The sequence below is a fragment of the Neovison vison genome, chromosome 2, assembly GCF_020171115.1.
Source record: "Neovison vison isolate M4711 chromosome 2, ASM_NN_V1, whole genome shotgun sequence".
Taxonomy (NCBI): Eukaryota; Metazoa; Chordata; class Mammalia; order Carnivora; family Mustelidae; genus Neogale; species Neogale vison.
This window is the reverse complement of record NC_058092.1, coordinates 79,293,627-79,311,737: the sequence shown is the minus strand read 5'-3', so window position 1 is coordinate 79,311,737 and position 18,111 is coordinate 79,293,627. Positions and strand designations below refer to the sequence as shown.

The window sequence follows — 18,111 nt, the reverse complement described above, 5'->3', positions numbered from 1 at the left end:
TTAACCACGGTACCTCTTAGGATACCTGAATTTGTCTGAGGTCAACACTAATTTGGGGGTACTTTAAAATTTGACTAGCTTTTGCCACAACTAATAATAAAGATTCGGAGAGCATATTAAAAGCATCAAGACTGTTGTCAAAGAAATGAAACTGAAACTTTAATTTGCCTATAAAATAGGATGTGGGGGAAGGTAAGATAAGTGCATTTGAGAAACAAGTGAATGTTAATTGTTATAAACCTTTTGGAAGGTTTTGGAAGGTATACATGGTAATAGTATGTATCATAAACCTTTAAAACTACATACCCTTTGACCTAGAAGTTTTACTAACTGAAGTCTCTCCTGAAGAAATAATCAGATATTCCAGCAAATATTTACATATTTAATATTATAGGCAATAGAGTAAAGTACAGGCTCTGAAGCCAGGCTGTCTCCATTTAAGTCCTGGTTATCCTGCCTACTAGTAGTAAAACCTTGCTTTAACTTTGGTATTTTTCTGAGTTTCTTTATCTATAAAAAGAATAGTCCCCCACTCACAGAATTCTTGTAAGGAAAGAACAGTAATCTCCTCCAGTATCCATTAGCTATCACAACAATGCTGCATAATAAATTGCCCCAGAACTCAGTAACTAACGTCTAGTGAACATCTAGTGAGTATCAATGACGTCTGATGAGTCACACATCTGCAGATCAGCTGGTATTCCGCTTTTCCAGGCTGTGCCCCATACCAGGCCATGGTCGGGGTTCAGGGGAGCTGCAGTATCGCTTCCTTTCCTGGGACCAGTGGCCTATCCAAGACTGGCCTTCTCCTGGCGGTGTCTGAAATATAAGAAGGCAAGTCCAATTATATGCTTTTCTTTGTATGGCCTCTACTAACAAACATTGGCCAAAGCAAGTCACAGGGCCAAGCCCAACATCAGTGAGGCAGGCAAAGTGGGGCGGAGGGAGGGAATGAATATTTGCATCAAGGGTTGACATACTGTTTCTATAAAGAGCCAGATAGTAAATATTTCTGACTTTGCTGGCCATACTGTCTCTGTTGCAGCCACCCAACTGTACTGTTGAAGCAGGAAAGCAGCTGTAGACAGGAAATCCATGCAGGGGGTGGCTGTGTTCTCATAAAGCAGTATTTATGAAACCAGGGGGCTGATAGGATTTGGCTCATGGGCCACAGTTTTCTCACCCATAACCAATTTATCACCCTGGGCCATAGAGTTTTTATGGAGATTAAGGAAATTAATGTGTAGAAATTGCTTATAACAGTCCTGGGAGAGTAAGACTAATAAATACTGGTTCTCAGTAATAGTATTGTTATTACTATTATTACAACACAATGTTGGAAATAACAAAATAACAAAAATAACCAGCAATAGAGTTAGGATTAAATAAATAAATTTGTTATACATTCACTTAAATTTCATATGTTTAAAATATAAGGACTAGGGGCGCCTGGGTGGCTCAGTGGGTTAAAGCCTCTGCCTTTGGTTCGGGTCATGGTCTCAGGGTCCTGGGATCGGGCCCCGCATTGGGCTCTCTGCTCAGCCGGGAGCCTGCTTCTTGCTCTCTCTCTGCCTGCCTCTCTGCCTACTTGTGATCTCTGTCAAATAAAAAAATAAAATAAAATATAAAGACTATTTAATGGCTATGGTACATGTTTGCATTATGTTAAGTGGGAGGAAAAAGAGAAATGATATTTAACATAAGACCCCAACTTTATTTTTCTTAAAAGATGTGTGTTTTTTATACATACTAGAAAACGGTTAGGTAAGGAATACACCAAACTGGATCACTTACTTACTTTTTTCTTTCTTTCTTTCTTTTTTTTCAATATATAGTTGATGTGTAACATGGTATCAGTTTTAGGTGTCCAACATAATGATTTAATATATGTATATATTGCAAAATATATATACCTAGCTACAATGTTTTTCTTATGATAAGAACTTTTAATTAATTTCTGGGGCACCTGGGTGGCTCAGTGGGTTAAAGCCTCTGCCTTCGGCTCAGGTCGTGATCTCAGGGTCCTGGGATCGAGTCCCACATCGGGCTCTCTGCTCAGCAGGGAGCCTGCTTCCCCCTAGCTCTGCCTGCCTCTCTGCCTATTTGTGATCTCTTTCTCTCTCTGTGAAATAAATACATAAAATGTTTAAAAAAAAACACTTTTAATTAATTTTTAAATTTTATTTTAAATTCCAATAGAGTTAACATACCGTGTTATATTAGTTTCAAGTGTAAATGTAGTGATTCAGCAGTTCCGTACATCTCCCCGTGTTCGTCACGCCAAGTATAGTCCTTAATCCCCATCTTATGATAAGAACTTTTACAATCTTTTCTTAGCAACTTTCAGATATACAATACAGTGTTATTAACTATATTCACCATGAAGTACCTCCCTACAACTTACTTATAACTGGAATTACATAATTTTTTTACTGTCCATTTTTTTCCCATACCAGGCCTATACTGTTTTCTGGTTTTAATGTACTTTGATGACAAAAAAGTAGAATCTAGCTGCATTAAGGACTCTTTAAACTCTGATGTGGTTTCTATTTTATATGTCAGTTACATTTTAATTGCTTAACAATTTAGGAGTTTACCCTCAGAGATGTCTGATTAGGATGGACTATGTGAACACTTTCTAAGCTGTTCTATTTTTAACTTCAAGAAAAGTTGTGTGCTAGGGCTCCTAGAAAACTGTGGCAGGATACCAACCAATGGGAAGAGAATCCCCACACCGTCTCTCAGGTCTTAAGAACAGTAGCTCCTTTCAAACCACATTCCCTAGCAGCCACAGTCCTTTCAGTGATAAAAGGCAGAATGTTGTTGTACAGAGGTGAACAACAACACCCCTTCTCTGGCCACCCCAGTGTTAGAATATACACAAACGCTTTTCTCATGTATCAAAGGGAGGTTAGGTTTCAATAGTTAATTGCCACTGTGCCTAGAAGTCCCATAAAATAAATACTGGGAAGGAAAGCTAGAGAACCCGACAGTTCATCAGTATCACAAAATATTAACTAAAATTGATTTCTTTTAAAGAACGCTTTACAATAATCAACTTTCATCTAAATTGTAATCAGTTAGCCTCTGGATTCTCGAAAGAATCCAAGATTCTAAACTGTGTTAAAAATTGGATTGTACGGGGCGGCGCCTGTGTGGCTCAGTCAGTTAAGCGTCTGCCTTCGGCTCAGGTCACGATCTCAGGCTCCTGGGATTGAGCCCCACATTGGGCTCTTTGCTCGGCTGGGAAGTCTGCTTCTCCTTTTGCCTCGGGTCCTCTCCTAGCTTGTGCCTGTGTACGCACTCGTGCACTTTCTCTCTCTTTTTCAAGTGAATAAATAAAATCTTAAAAAAAATTGAGTTGTACAACCTTAGAAATACTTATTCCAAATAAACTTTGCTCTAGAATGTGTTTCAGAATCTGAACTTGAAAGGGACTGTGCTTTTTACTCTTCAGGTTTCAGTAAAACCTAGCTAAAATTTATTTTTAGTAAGTGAATTGTTAGTGAATTTAAGTGCCCAGTAGCATTCCCATGTAAGATTTGTTTGTGACTACTGTATATTTCAGTAAATTCTATACGCAGTAGGCCCAGTAGGCTTACTAAAAGGGGAGAACAGACATCTGATTTTCCCATTCTAGGTGCCAGAATCTTAACTGAAATAAAAAGGTAATTTGAATCCTATATAGAAACTTATCTATAACCATATGTCCAGTAGTTCTTTAACTTGGGATTTGCATATATAAGCTAAAGATTTGTCAGTAGTTTTTGAGTTCATGATAGGGAATGAGAACTATATTCAGTCACTTTAAATATAAATATATACAACTAAACATACTATTAATGGATTTTAACTGCAATTTTCAATTCTTCCCCACTAAGGAAGAAAGAAGAACCCTTAATCAGACGGTCAAAAAAATTGTCTCTCTTCTGGCTTTGGGCTGAGACCTCCATATTGCTTTTCTCCCTACCCATAGACTCTTCTTTCCTGATTCTGCCCTGCAGAGGTAACTAGTCTCCAGAGGTGACCCCTGGGGCTTGGTATTCATTCCCTTTGGAATATTCAATCAATATTCTGATTGAATATCAATATTCAATCTGATCGGGCCCTGTGATACCATGAGAAGTGGGGCAGAAATGAGGCCACTTCCATCTTGGTCTCTGGGAACACTTGCTCTAGGGTTAGTCAGCCATCATGTAAGAGGCCTGACTACCATGAGCTCCAGGCCCTGAAGAAGTCCAGCTGGCCACTTGAAGAAGCCATTCCAGCCATTCCAGCTGAGGACTGGACATATCCAACCACGTCAGTCCTCCTTCACGTGCCTTCAGTCCTAATCACAAATGCAGGAAAAACTTGAGAAAACTGACTAGCTGAGTCAGTCAACCCTCAGAGCCATGAGAGATGTAAATTCTTGCTGTAAGTCATTAAATTATGGGATAATATGTTATAAAGCAATAGAAAATGGGAACACTTGGCTTTCTTAACCCGTCTTTCTGCCTTGGTATGTTGAAGAACCCATGACTGAGTTCATTTGCTGTTGCAAATGCTAATATTCCTTGTGTGTAGAGTGCTAATCGAGGCTACAATTCCTTAACACATGCTTTGTACAATGCTAGCTGTCTTCCTGCTCATAAGGAGCAGTCAGGAGACTTGTAGATCCTTTTGATATATTTTTAAATTGGTGTGCTAAGCACCTATGTATAAATATGTAGAGGTTTTTTTTTTCTAATTTAAAAAGTAGGGATGCCTGTGTGGCTCAGTTGGTTAGGCAGCTGCCTTGGGCTCAGGTCATGATCCCGCCGTCCTGGGATCGAGTCCCACATCGGGCTCCTTGCTCAGCGGGGAGCCTGCTTCTCCCTCTGCCTCTGCCTGCCATTCTGTCTGCCTATGCTCACTCTCCCTCTCTCTCTCTCTCTCTGATAAATAAATAAAATCTTTTAAAAAAAGTAATATATTCATTATACATAAATCTGTGTAACAGAGAAGAAAAATAAAAATCATTCATGATCCCACCACTCCTGACATTTTGAGATAACTACCCTTGATAACTACTCTGGTTTATTTCCTTGCAGTGTCAGGAGTCTATTGGTGACTTTTTCTCTTTTTTAAAAAGCAGAATTGGGAACATACCATACATGTTGTTTTTGAAAACTGATTTTTTTCACTTACTGTATCACGAATATTTTCCCATACTTTGACACTTCTTTGAAATAGTAATGTACCATTGAAACTAGCCACAGACTTAAGGATCACCCCATGCAATTAATTCCCCAGGTGTTCTTGTGTTTTTGATGCTGTCAGCCCCTACGATAAAAAATATGAATCAGCATTCAGAGAAAATGTGAAAATTATTCACTTCTTACTGGAATTTTGTTTCTACAAGAAAATCAAAACACAGAATATGTGCATGCAAATAAAACCTTTAGAATTTAGGTCAAGGAACAACTAGGATTCTTCCTGTGAATGTGAAAATTCACCTCTTAGAAAGATGAAAAATGCTAAAACAAAGAAAACCAAACCTCTGACCAGTAGACTAATATTATTGTATCACAAGGAATTCTCTAAAAGTTTTGTCATAACAATAAGCATTTTCATGCTCAAGACAAGCTGGGGAGCATGGACATTTTTAGAACCTTTCTTTTCAGTATTTTTAACTTATAAAAACCCAGAGTTTTCCTTGTTTGGAATGACATAAAAGGTTTTTTTTTGTGTGTGTGTAATGTTTCTTTCAGTATCATAGCCGCCTTTTGATGTTTGTGAAAGTTAACACTAGGATAGTTTACATTTGGTACATTTAGACATTTTTTTTCTTTTTTTTCCATTTTATTTTATTTTATTTCTTTTCAGTGTTTCAAAATTCATTGTTTATGCACCACACCCAGTGCGCCAGGCAATACATGACCTCCTTAATACCCACCACCAGGCTCACCCATCTCCCCCTCCGATTTCCCCCAACTCACTTCTCCTTTCCATCTCCCAGTGTCCTCTGTGTTATTCCTTATGCTCCACAAATAAGTGAAACCATGTGATAATTGACTCTCTCTGCTTGACTTATTTCACTCAGCATAATCTTTTCCAGTCCTGTCCACGTTGATAAAAAGTTGGTATTCATCTTTTCTGATGGAGGCATAATATTCCATTGTATATATGGGCCATATCTTCTTTATCCATTCTTTTTTTTCTTTTCTTTTTTTTTTAAATTTATTTGACAGAGAGAGAGATCACAAGTAGGCAGAGAGGCAGGCAGAGAGAGAGGGGAAAGAAGACTCCTTGCCAAACACAGAGCCCGATGCGGGGCTTGATCCCAGGACCCTGAGATCATGACCTGAGTTGAAGGCAGAAGCTTAACCCACTGAGCCATCCAGGCGCCCCTTTATCCATTCTTCTTAATGGCTTCCCAATAGCCCTCCAGCTAGTAGTGAGATACCCTTTTAATAAAGGTAGAGGATCTGTTTATCTGCATGTGTTGTATACAGTTAATATTTACCCTATTAAATAGTTTCTTCATATTTCTGTTTATTATAGCTAGCACTATTTCCAAAAGTACTATCACTATAAATAGAATGTATTTAAAGAAAAGGGTAAGAGTTATATCTGGGGAAATTTATCCATAAGTTTTACTCTAGTTTTCTCAGCTAGATTAGTCCTAAATATGCAGTAGAAGTTAGCTAGCTACAATGTTGTCAATATAACAATAAGGGAAAAAATGTTTTGAAGATTATTTTAGAGTAACTGGTAATTGAAAAACTTGAATAAAAAGACAAACGCACATCTCAGCTTTTTCTTTAGCATGATGAATGATAAAATTATTATATTTGAGTTTGTGCAAGTCATAACCTTTTCAATTTGTTATGTTTTCTGATGTTCAAGTCCACTGAATATGTTAACTAAAATATTTGTGGGTAAAAGTAAAAATATGATATTTTTTCCCTACCTCTCAAAATTAAGAACCTGTGTAGGGAATAGCAGTAAATTAAATGGGTCCATGTGCTTTATATGTTTACAGAATATGTTGAGTATGAAAAAGATAAGCAATGGAAGTAGCCTTTAATTTTTATGTGTTGCCTCTTTATACCTGTTTTTAAAACTTAGTGTAAAATTATTTAAATAAGATCAAAGGTGTTCAGATTTCTTTTGAAATAAAAAGTTATCGCAATGAGATCAAACAATAGAGAAAAGAAAAATCATCACCATTCTTTAGAGTGGAATTGGTAGAGAAAGTTTGTTTCATTATTTGTAGATTTGCCATTTCTCATGATTTTTCTTTAATATACTACTAATCATTTACTCTAGTCATAAAGAACTGTTTCTAATTGTTATTTTTCCAGGCAGATATTAAATTTTTCTAATTAGTAGTAGTTGGTGCCCTAAGGACTAATTGAATGTAAAATAAGAATGTAATACAATTTTGATTCTTTCCATTTTTGGTTTCATTTTATAATGTAACTGTAATGCAAAATTTCTTACCCTTACCACTATTGACATTTAGGTTCAGATAACTCCTTGTTGTGGGAGGCTCTCCTGTGCATTGTCAGATACTAACATCATCTCTGGCTTCTACCCACCAAGATAACGTGGCACTCCCCTGTCATGAAACAGTGTCACCAGACATTGCCAGGTGTCTCCCAAGGGCCAAAAGTAATTCCAGTTGGGAGTCACTGCCATAGTATATTTACTAAAATTCTTATCAGTTTTTCAGGAGTAAAATTTGAAATAAAGCAATGTACCATTAGTAGCTGGGCACAAAATCAGAACAGAAAAGCGGCTAGGCAGTATTTTGGATAGTTCAGCATAAATAAAAAGATCAGAAGCAGTAAGTTCATTTCTTAATCAAAGACTGGGTTGTCTAGGTAATTGGTACAGAACAGACCACTGGAAACATTTTAGTGATTACCACACAGGGAAATAAAATTAGTTAATAGCCAGAGATGTCATTTGTGGCTGTTTTTCTTCAATCATTATTCTAAAATGTGAAGCAGCAGGATCTGCAGATATTAGAGGACACATGAAGGTCCTTGTAACGATTTTGTGTTACCCCCAAATCGCAGTGATTTTCCATGGAGTGCTGGAATAAAAATACCTTACTCCTTTTGTCATTATGTCTACAACAGGTGATGCCCAGTGCCCTGCTGGTAACACTATTAATCTAACTTCCTTTCCAAAATTTTTGGCATTTGGTATCATGACAAGCACTCAGCAGGCTAGCCAGTTCACAGGGTGTTTTTCAGTTTAAACATATGCCAGAGAAAATTTTAAAATGTAGCTATTTGAGAGAGAGAGAGAAGCAAAATGATTTCAAATTTTATTAAATTGAATATGCAGGAGAGAGAAATATACAAAAGCCTTAGCTGCCTACATGTGTTAAGCTTCATATGCATTTGAAAGCATTTTACAGTAGCTTTACTAAACATGTATACAAAAACCTGAAGGAAAATTATTGATAGAGGGCAGTTAATATCACGAGACTCCTTGAGGTAGTGTCGAGAAGAAGGTAAGATAGGACCAACCTGGATGCTGGTCCTACTCGCTAGGTCTGTGTTGTTTTCCTGTTCTCTGTGACATATACCTGCTGTAGAGCAGGGCAGCAAGAGGAAGAAGGAAATAGTATGTCTTCCCTGATTCTTTTTAAAATGAATTGAGCTAATCTTGTTTTAAAGCCCTGCCTCAAGGGGCACCTGGGTGGCTCAGTCAGTTAAGCCTCCGACTCTTGGTTTCAGCTCAGGTCACTATGGAGATCAAGCCTCACATCCATCCCCACATCCCGCTCCTGGCTCGGCTTGGAGTCTGCTTGGGATTCTTTCCCTCTTCCTCTCCCTCCCGCTCAGCTCCTCAGCCCCATGCATGGTCTCAAGTTCTTTCTCTCTCTCTCTCAAATAAATAGATAAATGAAATCTTAAAAACAAAAACAAAACCCTGCTTCAAAAAAATTCCTATGTTTATGTTCGATTATAACATAAGTAAAAGTAAAATCATGCTATGCTGTGGTCCTTCAGGTGACCCTCTGAACTACTGGACCATTGTACAGTAGATATATAATTTGTTCTTGCCACTGGAGATTTTTTTGTTTTGTTTTATTTTAGAGAGAGACAGCTCAAGCGTGAGCATTGGTGGGAGGGGCAGAGGAAGAGGGAGAGAAAGAAACTTAAGCAGGCTCTATGCTGAGTGCGGAGCCCCACACAGTGTTTGATCTCAAGACCCTGAGTGGAAATCAAGAATTGGTCGCTTAACTGACTGAACCACCCAAGCGCCCCAGTAACTGGAGATGGTCGTAAAATGCCTAGCAAAAGGCAATAACAATGATAGAGCAACCAATAAATAGCGGCTGAATGAATGTATGGGAAGGAGGTGTCTTGATGTCAAAGTATGCCTTATTGTATAATATAAAAAATTTTACATCAGTAGAGAAAAACATACACAAAAGAAGGCATGCCCCCATCACCCATCTTGAAAATTGTCAACTCATGGCCAATCTTGCTTCAAACATACCCCACCTATTTTTCCTTTCTCTGTTGTTTTGAAGCAGATTACAAATATATCACTTTATTTATAAATATTTCGATGTCTGTCTCTAAAATATCAGGGCTCTGTTCTTTAAAAAATTACATTATGATGCCTAAAAAATTAAAACAACTTCTTAGTGACATCAGGTATCCTGTCTTCAAATTTTCAGTTGTTTCATAAATATCTCTTTTTTTAAGTTTTTCATTGGAATCAGGACTCAAAAAAGATCCACAGATTGTGATTATTTGATATATTTATTAAATATTTTCTAGTTTTCAGCTTTCTCCATCTTCTCCTTCTTTTCTCCCATATCATTTCTGTTGTTGGGTTGTTTGTATCGCAATGTTTTCCATAGCCTGGAGTTTGCTGATTTTATCCCATTTCCTGTAAACTGATAGTTGGAGCTGAAGACTTAATCAGATTCAGATTCAGTTTTCTTTTTGCAAGTCCAAGAAGAAGGTGGTGGCCAAATCGCAGTGACAGCATTCTTGGCTTTTTGTTCAGTGCCATGCAAACGGATTCAGCTAACGTTTGTTGGGTCTTTTCCGTGTGCCTCACAATGTGCTTATGTTCTATAGGCATTCTGTCATCTGATCATATTTAAGCTTCATAATACTGGTACATATCAATTTTTGTCTGATGACTAGACCCCTTTAGTAGGGTCAAGTGATCTTAAAGGTCTGTCAAACAAACCCTTCAGTGTGCACCCCATTGTCACTTATGTGATTTAATTCAGAATTCTGTACGAATTTTCTTTCACTGGATTTGTCTAGAGCTATACAAAAAGAGCTTGCATTAAAGGGATTTTTTATATTTTAATACTAAAGCTCGAAGACCTGTCACTTCACTGTGAATTCGTTGTACTCAAGCTTTTTGGTACTGGAATTCACCATCTGTTAATCTCACAAAGACAGATATCTAAATCGCAAAGAGGGCCAACAGAATTCAGTATTTTCCTTTGCACTCATTGTCTTCTGCAGGTGCACTTAGGTCCCTTTCATCTCTCTCTGCTTTCTTTGCATGCTCACAGGGCTCACAGTATCCTACTGTTACCCAGTGTGAGAAACTGGCTCGTGATTTTAAAAGCAAAAGTAGCTTTTCATTGTTTGTTTACATATCTATAATTTATTCTGTTCACTGAATCTCCATAGCCTCCAAATTTACCATTTATAAAACCAGACCCTTGGAGATCCAGACTCAAAAAATAAATGTCCAATTATCTTGACCAACTGACACTTTTGAAGATCAAACTATTTGATATGTTGTTGATGGGCGGAGAAAAGGCAGTAAGTAACTGGCCCAAGTTGTAATTAGATAGCAGAGAACTGGGAGCAAAACAATGCAAAGAGGATCCCATTGTGTAGCTTTCCAAGCTGACGTGCAAAGAGAAGGTTATTCTTTATATATCCTATCCCTTCTTTTCCAGTCATTTTTCCTTTAATAGCTGTAACAACATTCCCCTTAAGCTTCCAGAGTACCTATTAGGTGAAGCATTTGGTTGAATGGAAGGAACAGAAAGCCTTGGTGCATAGACCGAGAAATAGGAATGAGCAGTTGGTTTCCCTATGAGACACTAAAAAAATAGCCAAATTCTCCGTTCTTATTTCTTTAAAACAAAATTATTTTTATGCTGATTATCCATGAAGAACTTGAAGATTCTTACTGGAAATCGTCTCCTGTAAGCTCGTAGTATGTAGGAATCGTGTCTCTCTTTACCTGATCTCACAAAGTGCCCGGGGTAGCGTGGTACATGTGCTCATGCTTCCTAAGTAGCTTTCGATGCTGGTGGTATTTGAAAGGTTATACATTTTAAAGAGTATTCTGTTCCCTTTTTCCTTGGCAGGACCAAGGAGCTTCTTTTCTGAAACCAGTGCTGTTTGGACTCTGTGAAAGTACACTTTGTTCTAGGAGAATTGGTGTGTGAAAGCCTAGAATATATATTGAGTTCTTGCAAGAAGGGAGGGGGGGAATCATGTTCTAGGACAGTGAATGCTGACTTGGTGCTGAATGAATGATTGTTATTTGCTCTTTTGCTCACAGGCTCGCTTTTCATATGTGCGGATGAAATATCTTTTCTTTTCCTGGTTGGCGGTTTTTGTTGGAAGCTGGATTATATATGTGCAGTACTCTACCTATACAGAACTATGCAGAGGGAAGGACTGTAAGAAAATAATAGTAAGTATTCTTGATTTCCTAGTATGTAGAAAAACTATATTAATAATATCTTATATTTACATCTTATATACTTAGTAATAATTGCTTTCAAAAAGTAAAAGTTAATTCGACCTTAGAGTTGTATTGAACTTTGTAGCTTTTTGATGTGGCCAAGTTAGTAGGAGTGTTCCACATCTTGAAAAACCTACATTTCGGAAATCTAAATATGTAATACTAGATTTGTGTGAGAGCATCCTCACTACAGACAGGGATTTTTAAAAAATACATATAATAATTTAGTTTACTCATATCAGATGAGTTTTTAAATGTTTCGAGTATGAAACTATTATTTACAGGCAATCTTACTGGAACACATCTTTTGAATAAATGGAATCATTCTCAAATATCAAAAATGTATCTGAAAAACATAGTATATATTTAGTATTTATTTTCTGTCCTAATGATTGGACACATCTCAGGAAAATTGCTCTGTCAGTCTAAGATTTCTAAGTGATTATTGGTTATACATTTGAGGATCTGTAAATTTAGCTACTTGTTTTCTTCTAATATCTTCTGATATAGATAATATTAAACCATTGCATCTGAGAAATGTATTTTTGATAATGATGATTGTTGGGGTCCCAATTATTGTAATTTATTAAAGATTCTATAATTATTAAGTAGTTACTCTTCACCTAGGCCATTGGTGCTAGGTATGTGCATATAACTGGGAACAGGCTGTCAGGACCATAGGAACTTAGAGCCCAGAAGGGAAGAAAATGAATACAGTAAGGTAGGGTAATGATTACAATAGCAGGTGTTATAGGAACATAAGACAGGGAGACCTGAAGCTTTCCAAAGTTCTAAGGAAATGAATATCAGCTTAACTTTAGGCATTCTCAATTAAGATAAAAAATTATTCCCCAGGAGCATTACACAGCCTCATAAGTAGGCAAGGGAGGAATTACTGATCTAATAAGCAGGGAAATGAATTAGTAAAGATGAGTCCCAAATCAAGTTCAAAGGCGTCAGTCTTATATGTCCATTTCAATTGGCCGTCCCAGATCATTAAGGAATTTTTTAAAGATTTATTTATTTGAGAGAGAGAGAGAGCAAGGATGGGGAGAAGCAGCAGGCAGAGGGAGAAGCTGGCTCCCCGCTGAGCAGGGAGGCTGACGCAGTACTGGATCTCAGGACTGCAAGATTTTGACCTGAGCTGAAGGTGGACACTTAACTGACTGAGCCACCCGGACACCCCCAGATCCTGGAAGGATTTTAAGATAGAAACCTCTGGGCCAGAGACAGTGTACTGCACACTGGTCAGAAACACTTGAAATAATACTATGAAAGTCCCCCAAGCCCATTTTACAAATAAAGAAATATGTACGCCTGAAATTAATGTAACATTGTATGTCAACTATGCTTTAATTAAATATATATAATATGTATATATGACTAAGACAGAGAATTTGCTTGTTGATAATGGAGCCAGAATTTGGTCCCAATTCTGCTTCTATATAAAGCTCAGACTCTTTCTGCTACCCTATGTCAGAAAAGACTAACAAAATTATAGTTTAATAAACTAGGAAAAACCCCACAAAACTTACCTGCTTACCTTCAATTAAGAAGAAAGAAGCAGGAGTTATATAATCAATTATAATAACATAAAATAGGGGTGTTTTGGGTTGCTCGGTGGGTCAAAGCCTCTGCCTTCAGCTCAGGTCATGATACCAGGGTCCTGGGATCAAGCCCCACATCAGGCTCTCTGCTCAGTGGGGAGCCTGCTTCCCCCTCTCTCTCTGTCTGCCTCTCTACCTACTTATGATCTCTGTCAAATAAATAAATAACATCTTTAATAATAATAATAATAATAACCTAAAATAACCAAAACTATTTGAAATGTCTATTTTCTCTTTTTTGAGGGCATTTTTCTCAAACTAGGTTTCTTGGACACATTAAAAAGTATCCCATGGATAAAAGCTTTTTGCCATCAGATATATTTGAAAACAGCAGGTTAAACAAAGATAAATAGGTGACTTTACTGAGGACTTCCCAAGATACTTAATATATTAATATGTACTGTGCATCTCCAGAAAAAGCAAATATATTTGATTAGGAAAAAACTTCATCCCACCACAACTCCCAGGAAGACCTATTAACATCATCTGGTGATGTTAGAAATACTGTAAAAAGAGATTAAAATAAAATGAAATAGGTATGCTTTTATTGTGTATTAATACAATAATATTCAAATTATAAGGCATATGATGGTGAATATTCTGTTACAAATGAGTTATACTTGTGAAGTTATTTTTTATTTTATTTATTATTTTTAATATTTTATTATTGAAATATTTTTCATGATTTTTCCATTAATTTCACTTTATAAGAAATAGAAGCAGAATTCTAGCATAATTTAATAATTCTAACATAATAATAATTCTAGCATAATTTAATGGTTATCTTACTAAAATTTGAAAATAATTAAAACATTTTCTGAGCCTAAAATATATCTTTCCCCTGAGGCTGGCTTTAAAAAAATTGTAATTTCTCTGCATTTGGGATTTATGTTCTTAAAACTTAACTAAAACTGGTAATATTAAGATCAGTAGTACCAAGATAGTACTAACATTTAATAGGAATTTTGTGTTTAGAACTAGAAAGCAAGCAGAAAAAATATTTCTAAAGTATACATTAAAGCTTCAAAGAGCTGACAAGATACCTTGTGAGGAATTATTTGGTCAAGATCTGGGAGAGGATAAGGTTTGAGAAAGGTGAGCCTAGATTCGGTGACTTCGTTTGTCTGGGGTATATGATCTAACATAGAGTTTTATGGGGCTAGGAAGATCAAAATCTAGTTCAGGTCCTACCAAGAGTAGGACCTTGGTACACCATGCTGTCAGTTGATACCCTAAAGAGCAGAACCCCAACAGTAAAGGTGAACTAAAGGGACCTCAAAGACGTGAGCTGACTTTTGGAGCCTCTTTTTCCCTCAGGGTTGTTGCTGATACTGGGCATTGAGCAGAGGTCTGAGAAACAGGACTGTATACTGGGAGAGAGCTGCTGTTGGGGACAAGAAATTAGCAAGCTTTTGTAGAAAAGTAAAGGAGCCTAAAGCATACAGCCAGTTATCCTTTTGGGATATTTGCCAAATCCTAGGGTTTTGCAGAATGGGAGGCTAAACATCTCATCGGAAAGCCTTTGAAAAGCACAGCAGACATTTTGGCAGTCACACAAGATACAGCCTAGTTATGAACCTGCCAATGGGGGGACACCCTAGTGAATTCCCAGGCTCTCTATTAAAAACCCTAGAGGGCTATGCTCTTGGAATGGAGATCAGCCAAAAATAGCTTAAGCTTTACCAGAGCTGCAGCCCAGTCTCCATGCAGCACAGTCCCTGGTTGGTGATCAGCTACCATTCTATCTGTCTACTCAAGGGAAGGGAAACACTCTCTGGAGGCACTGTGTGAAAAACCAGAGGACATGGCAAAAGACAAGGTGACATGATCAAAAACCAAGAGATAAACATGGACAGTAGAATCAGATCCACAGATGATCAAGATATTGGAGTCATTGAAAAAGGATTTAAAAATAACTGTGTTTAAAAAATAAAATAAAATGAAATAAAATAAAATGTGTTTGGGTTCAAGTAAATAGGAACAAAGGTAAAGAAATTAAATAAAACAATGGGTTTTATTTAATTGAAATTATTGAAAATTGAATTGAAACGTATTAAGAAGAATGAGGAATTTACAATATGGTAGTTCCTTAAAAAGTTAAATAGGGAATTACCATATGATCCAGCAATTGTGCTTCTAAGTATATACCCAGAAGACTTGAAAGCAGGGACTCAAGCAAATACTTGCATACCAATGTTCATAGTAGCATTATTCACAACAGCCAAATGATGGAAACAACTCTAACATCCATTAACAGATGAATGCATTAACAAAATATAGGTAATATTACTCAGCCTTTAAAAAGAAATTCTGAGGGACGCCTGGGTGGCTCAGTTGGTTGGACGACTGCCTTTGGCTCAGGGCGTGATCCTGGAGTCCCGGGATCGAGTCCCACATCAGGCTCCCAGCTCCATGGAGAGTCTGCTTCGCTCTCTGACCTTCTCCTCGCTCATGCTCTCTCTCACTGTCTCTCTCTCTCAAATAAATAAATAAAATATTTAAAAAAAAAAATAAAAATAAAAATAAAAAAATAAAAAGAAATTCTGATGCATTCTACAATATGAATGAACCTCAAAAACACAGTGCTAAATGATATAAGCCAGACAATAAATGTCAAATATTGTATAGTTCCATTTATATGAGGTACACACAATAACAATTACATAGAAATTGGGAGAATGGTAAAAGGTGTTAAAATGTTTAAGATTCTTGGGGAGCCTGGGTGGCTCAGTGGGTTAAAGCCTCTGCCTTCAGCTCAGGTCATGATCCCGGGGTCCTGGGATCAAGCCCCACATCGGGCTCTCTGCTCACCCGGGAGCCTGCTTCCCTCTCTCTCTCTGACTGCCTCTCTGCCTACTTGTGATCTCTGTCTGTCAAATAAATAAATAAAATATTTTAAAAAGAGAAAAAAGAAAAAATAAATTAAATGTTTAAGATTTTTTTTTTTTAGATTTAATTTATTTGACAGGGAGATCACCAGTAGGCAGAGAGGCAGGGAGAGAGAGAGAGAGAGAGAGAAGCAGGCTCCCTGCTGAGCAGAGAGCCTGATACGGGACTCGATCCCAGGACCCTGAGATCATGACCTGAGCCAAAGGCAGAGGCTTAACTCACTGAGCCACCCAGGTACCCCCCAGAATGTTTAAGATTCTTATCATATAGCTGAGTAAGGTAAAAGTATCAACCAGTTAATATCAATTAGTCTATTCATATCAAGTAATTAATAAAATGTTCCTCAATTGACTTTAGACTTTGTTGACTGAAATATGCCTATTGTTATTTCTAGGATGTCTTCTGGAATAGATAAAGAGTATATCATCTCCAAACTAATAAGTAAAAATGGAATAATCAAAGAATACTCAGTCCTAAAGAAGGCAAGAAAGTAAAGAAAAAGGAACATATAAGCAATAGAAATAAAAATACATAACAAGACAATAGTGTCTCAAATTGAATTCCCTGGGAAACATACTCAGAGACTGAGATTTGCCTGCAGGATATTTATTGGGATGGGCTTTAATATTAATTATTAATTAAGATTAATATCTGTGGGGAAGTGAGGAAACAGGATAAACCAGAGAAGTTAAACTGCAGTACAGTGGTAACAAAGACCTCAGTTGATTCTACTGGGACTTTGGAACTGGAGGTAGCCTTGGAAATGTCCAGGCATTTATACCCTGTCACTGGCCAGTCATTGGATACAGTTTTCTATCCTCTTCCACCCACTCTTAAGGAGACATGACTTTAGGTAAAGCTGTATTCTAGGACTGAGGACAAGTCCCAAAGAAAAATTCAGCTGTCAGCTCTTGACTACTTACATGCCCAGCAGCTGAGGGAAAAAGTGCCCCAGTTCTAGACAAGATATGGCTGACTTACCTTGGCATTGGCTGTAGTATATTTCTACCCAAATCTGTTGGTAATTACATTAAATGTAAATGGACCAAATGGTTCAGTTAAAAGGCAAAGATTGTCAGATTGTACTAAGATTTTTTAATTTTATTTTATTTTATTTATTTATTTGACAGAGATCACAAGTAGGCAGAGAGGCAGGCAGAGAGAGAGAGGAGGAAGCAGGCTCCCCACAGGGCAGAGAGCCCGATGTGGGACTCGATGCCAGGACCCTGGGATCACGACCTGAGCCAAAGGCAGAGGCCTTAACCCATTGAGCCACCCAGGCGCCCCTGTACTAAAATTTAAAAAAAAACTGTATTATAGTTATAAGATACACATTTAAAATATAAAGATGCAAATGGATTGAAAGTAAAAGAATAGGAAAAAATTCATGCAAATTATAAAAAAGGGGGATGTTTAAAGGAAAAGCCAAAGCTATATATATTCATGTAAATTTTATATTACACAAACTATACCTCCTTTTAAAGTCTAAATCAGCGGTACTTGGGTGATTCAGTGGGTTAAGCCTCTGCCTTTGGCTCAGGTCATGATCTTGGGGTCCTGGGATCAAGCCCCACATCAAATTCTCTGTTCAGAGTCTGCTTTCCCCTCTTTTTCTCTTCCTGCCTCTCTGCCTACTTGTGATTTCTATTTCTCTCTCAAATAAATAAATAAAATCTGAAAAAAAATAAAGTGCAAATTCGCTCTTACTGGTGTGAAATGTAATACTTTTTATCTTTATTTTAATTTTTTTTGAAGATTTTATTTATTTATTTGACAGATAGATCACAAGTAGGCAGAGAGGCAGGCAGAGAGAGGAAGGTAAGCAGGCTCCCTGCTGAGCAGAGAGCACGATGCGGGGCTCGATCCCAGGACTCTGGGATCATGACCT

General features: G+C 37.3%; 1 protein-coding gene across 2 annotated transcripts in view; it reads left to right on the top strand.

The window, feature by feature from the left end:
* The window catches only part of DIPK1A (divergent protein kinase domain 1A), a 128,752-nt gene that overhangs the window by 83,232 nt on the left and 27,409 nt on the right, over positions 1-18,111 (top strand). For both annotated transcript variants that reach the window (XM_044238690.1, XM_044238691.1), the window contains exon 2: positions 11,542-11,676. In XM_044238690.1, the coding sequence (XP_044094625.1) occupies positions 11,542-11,676 (135 nt within the window). The remainder of the gene's footprint in view (positions 1-11,541; positions 11,677-18,111) is intronic.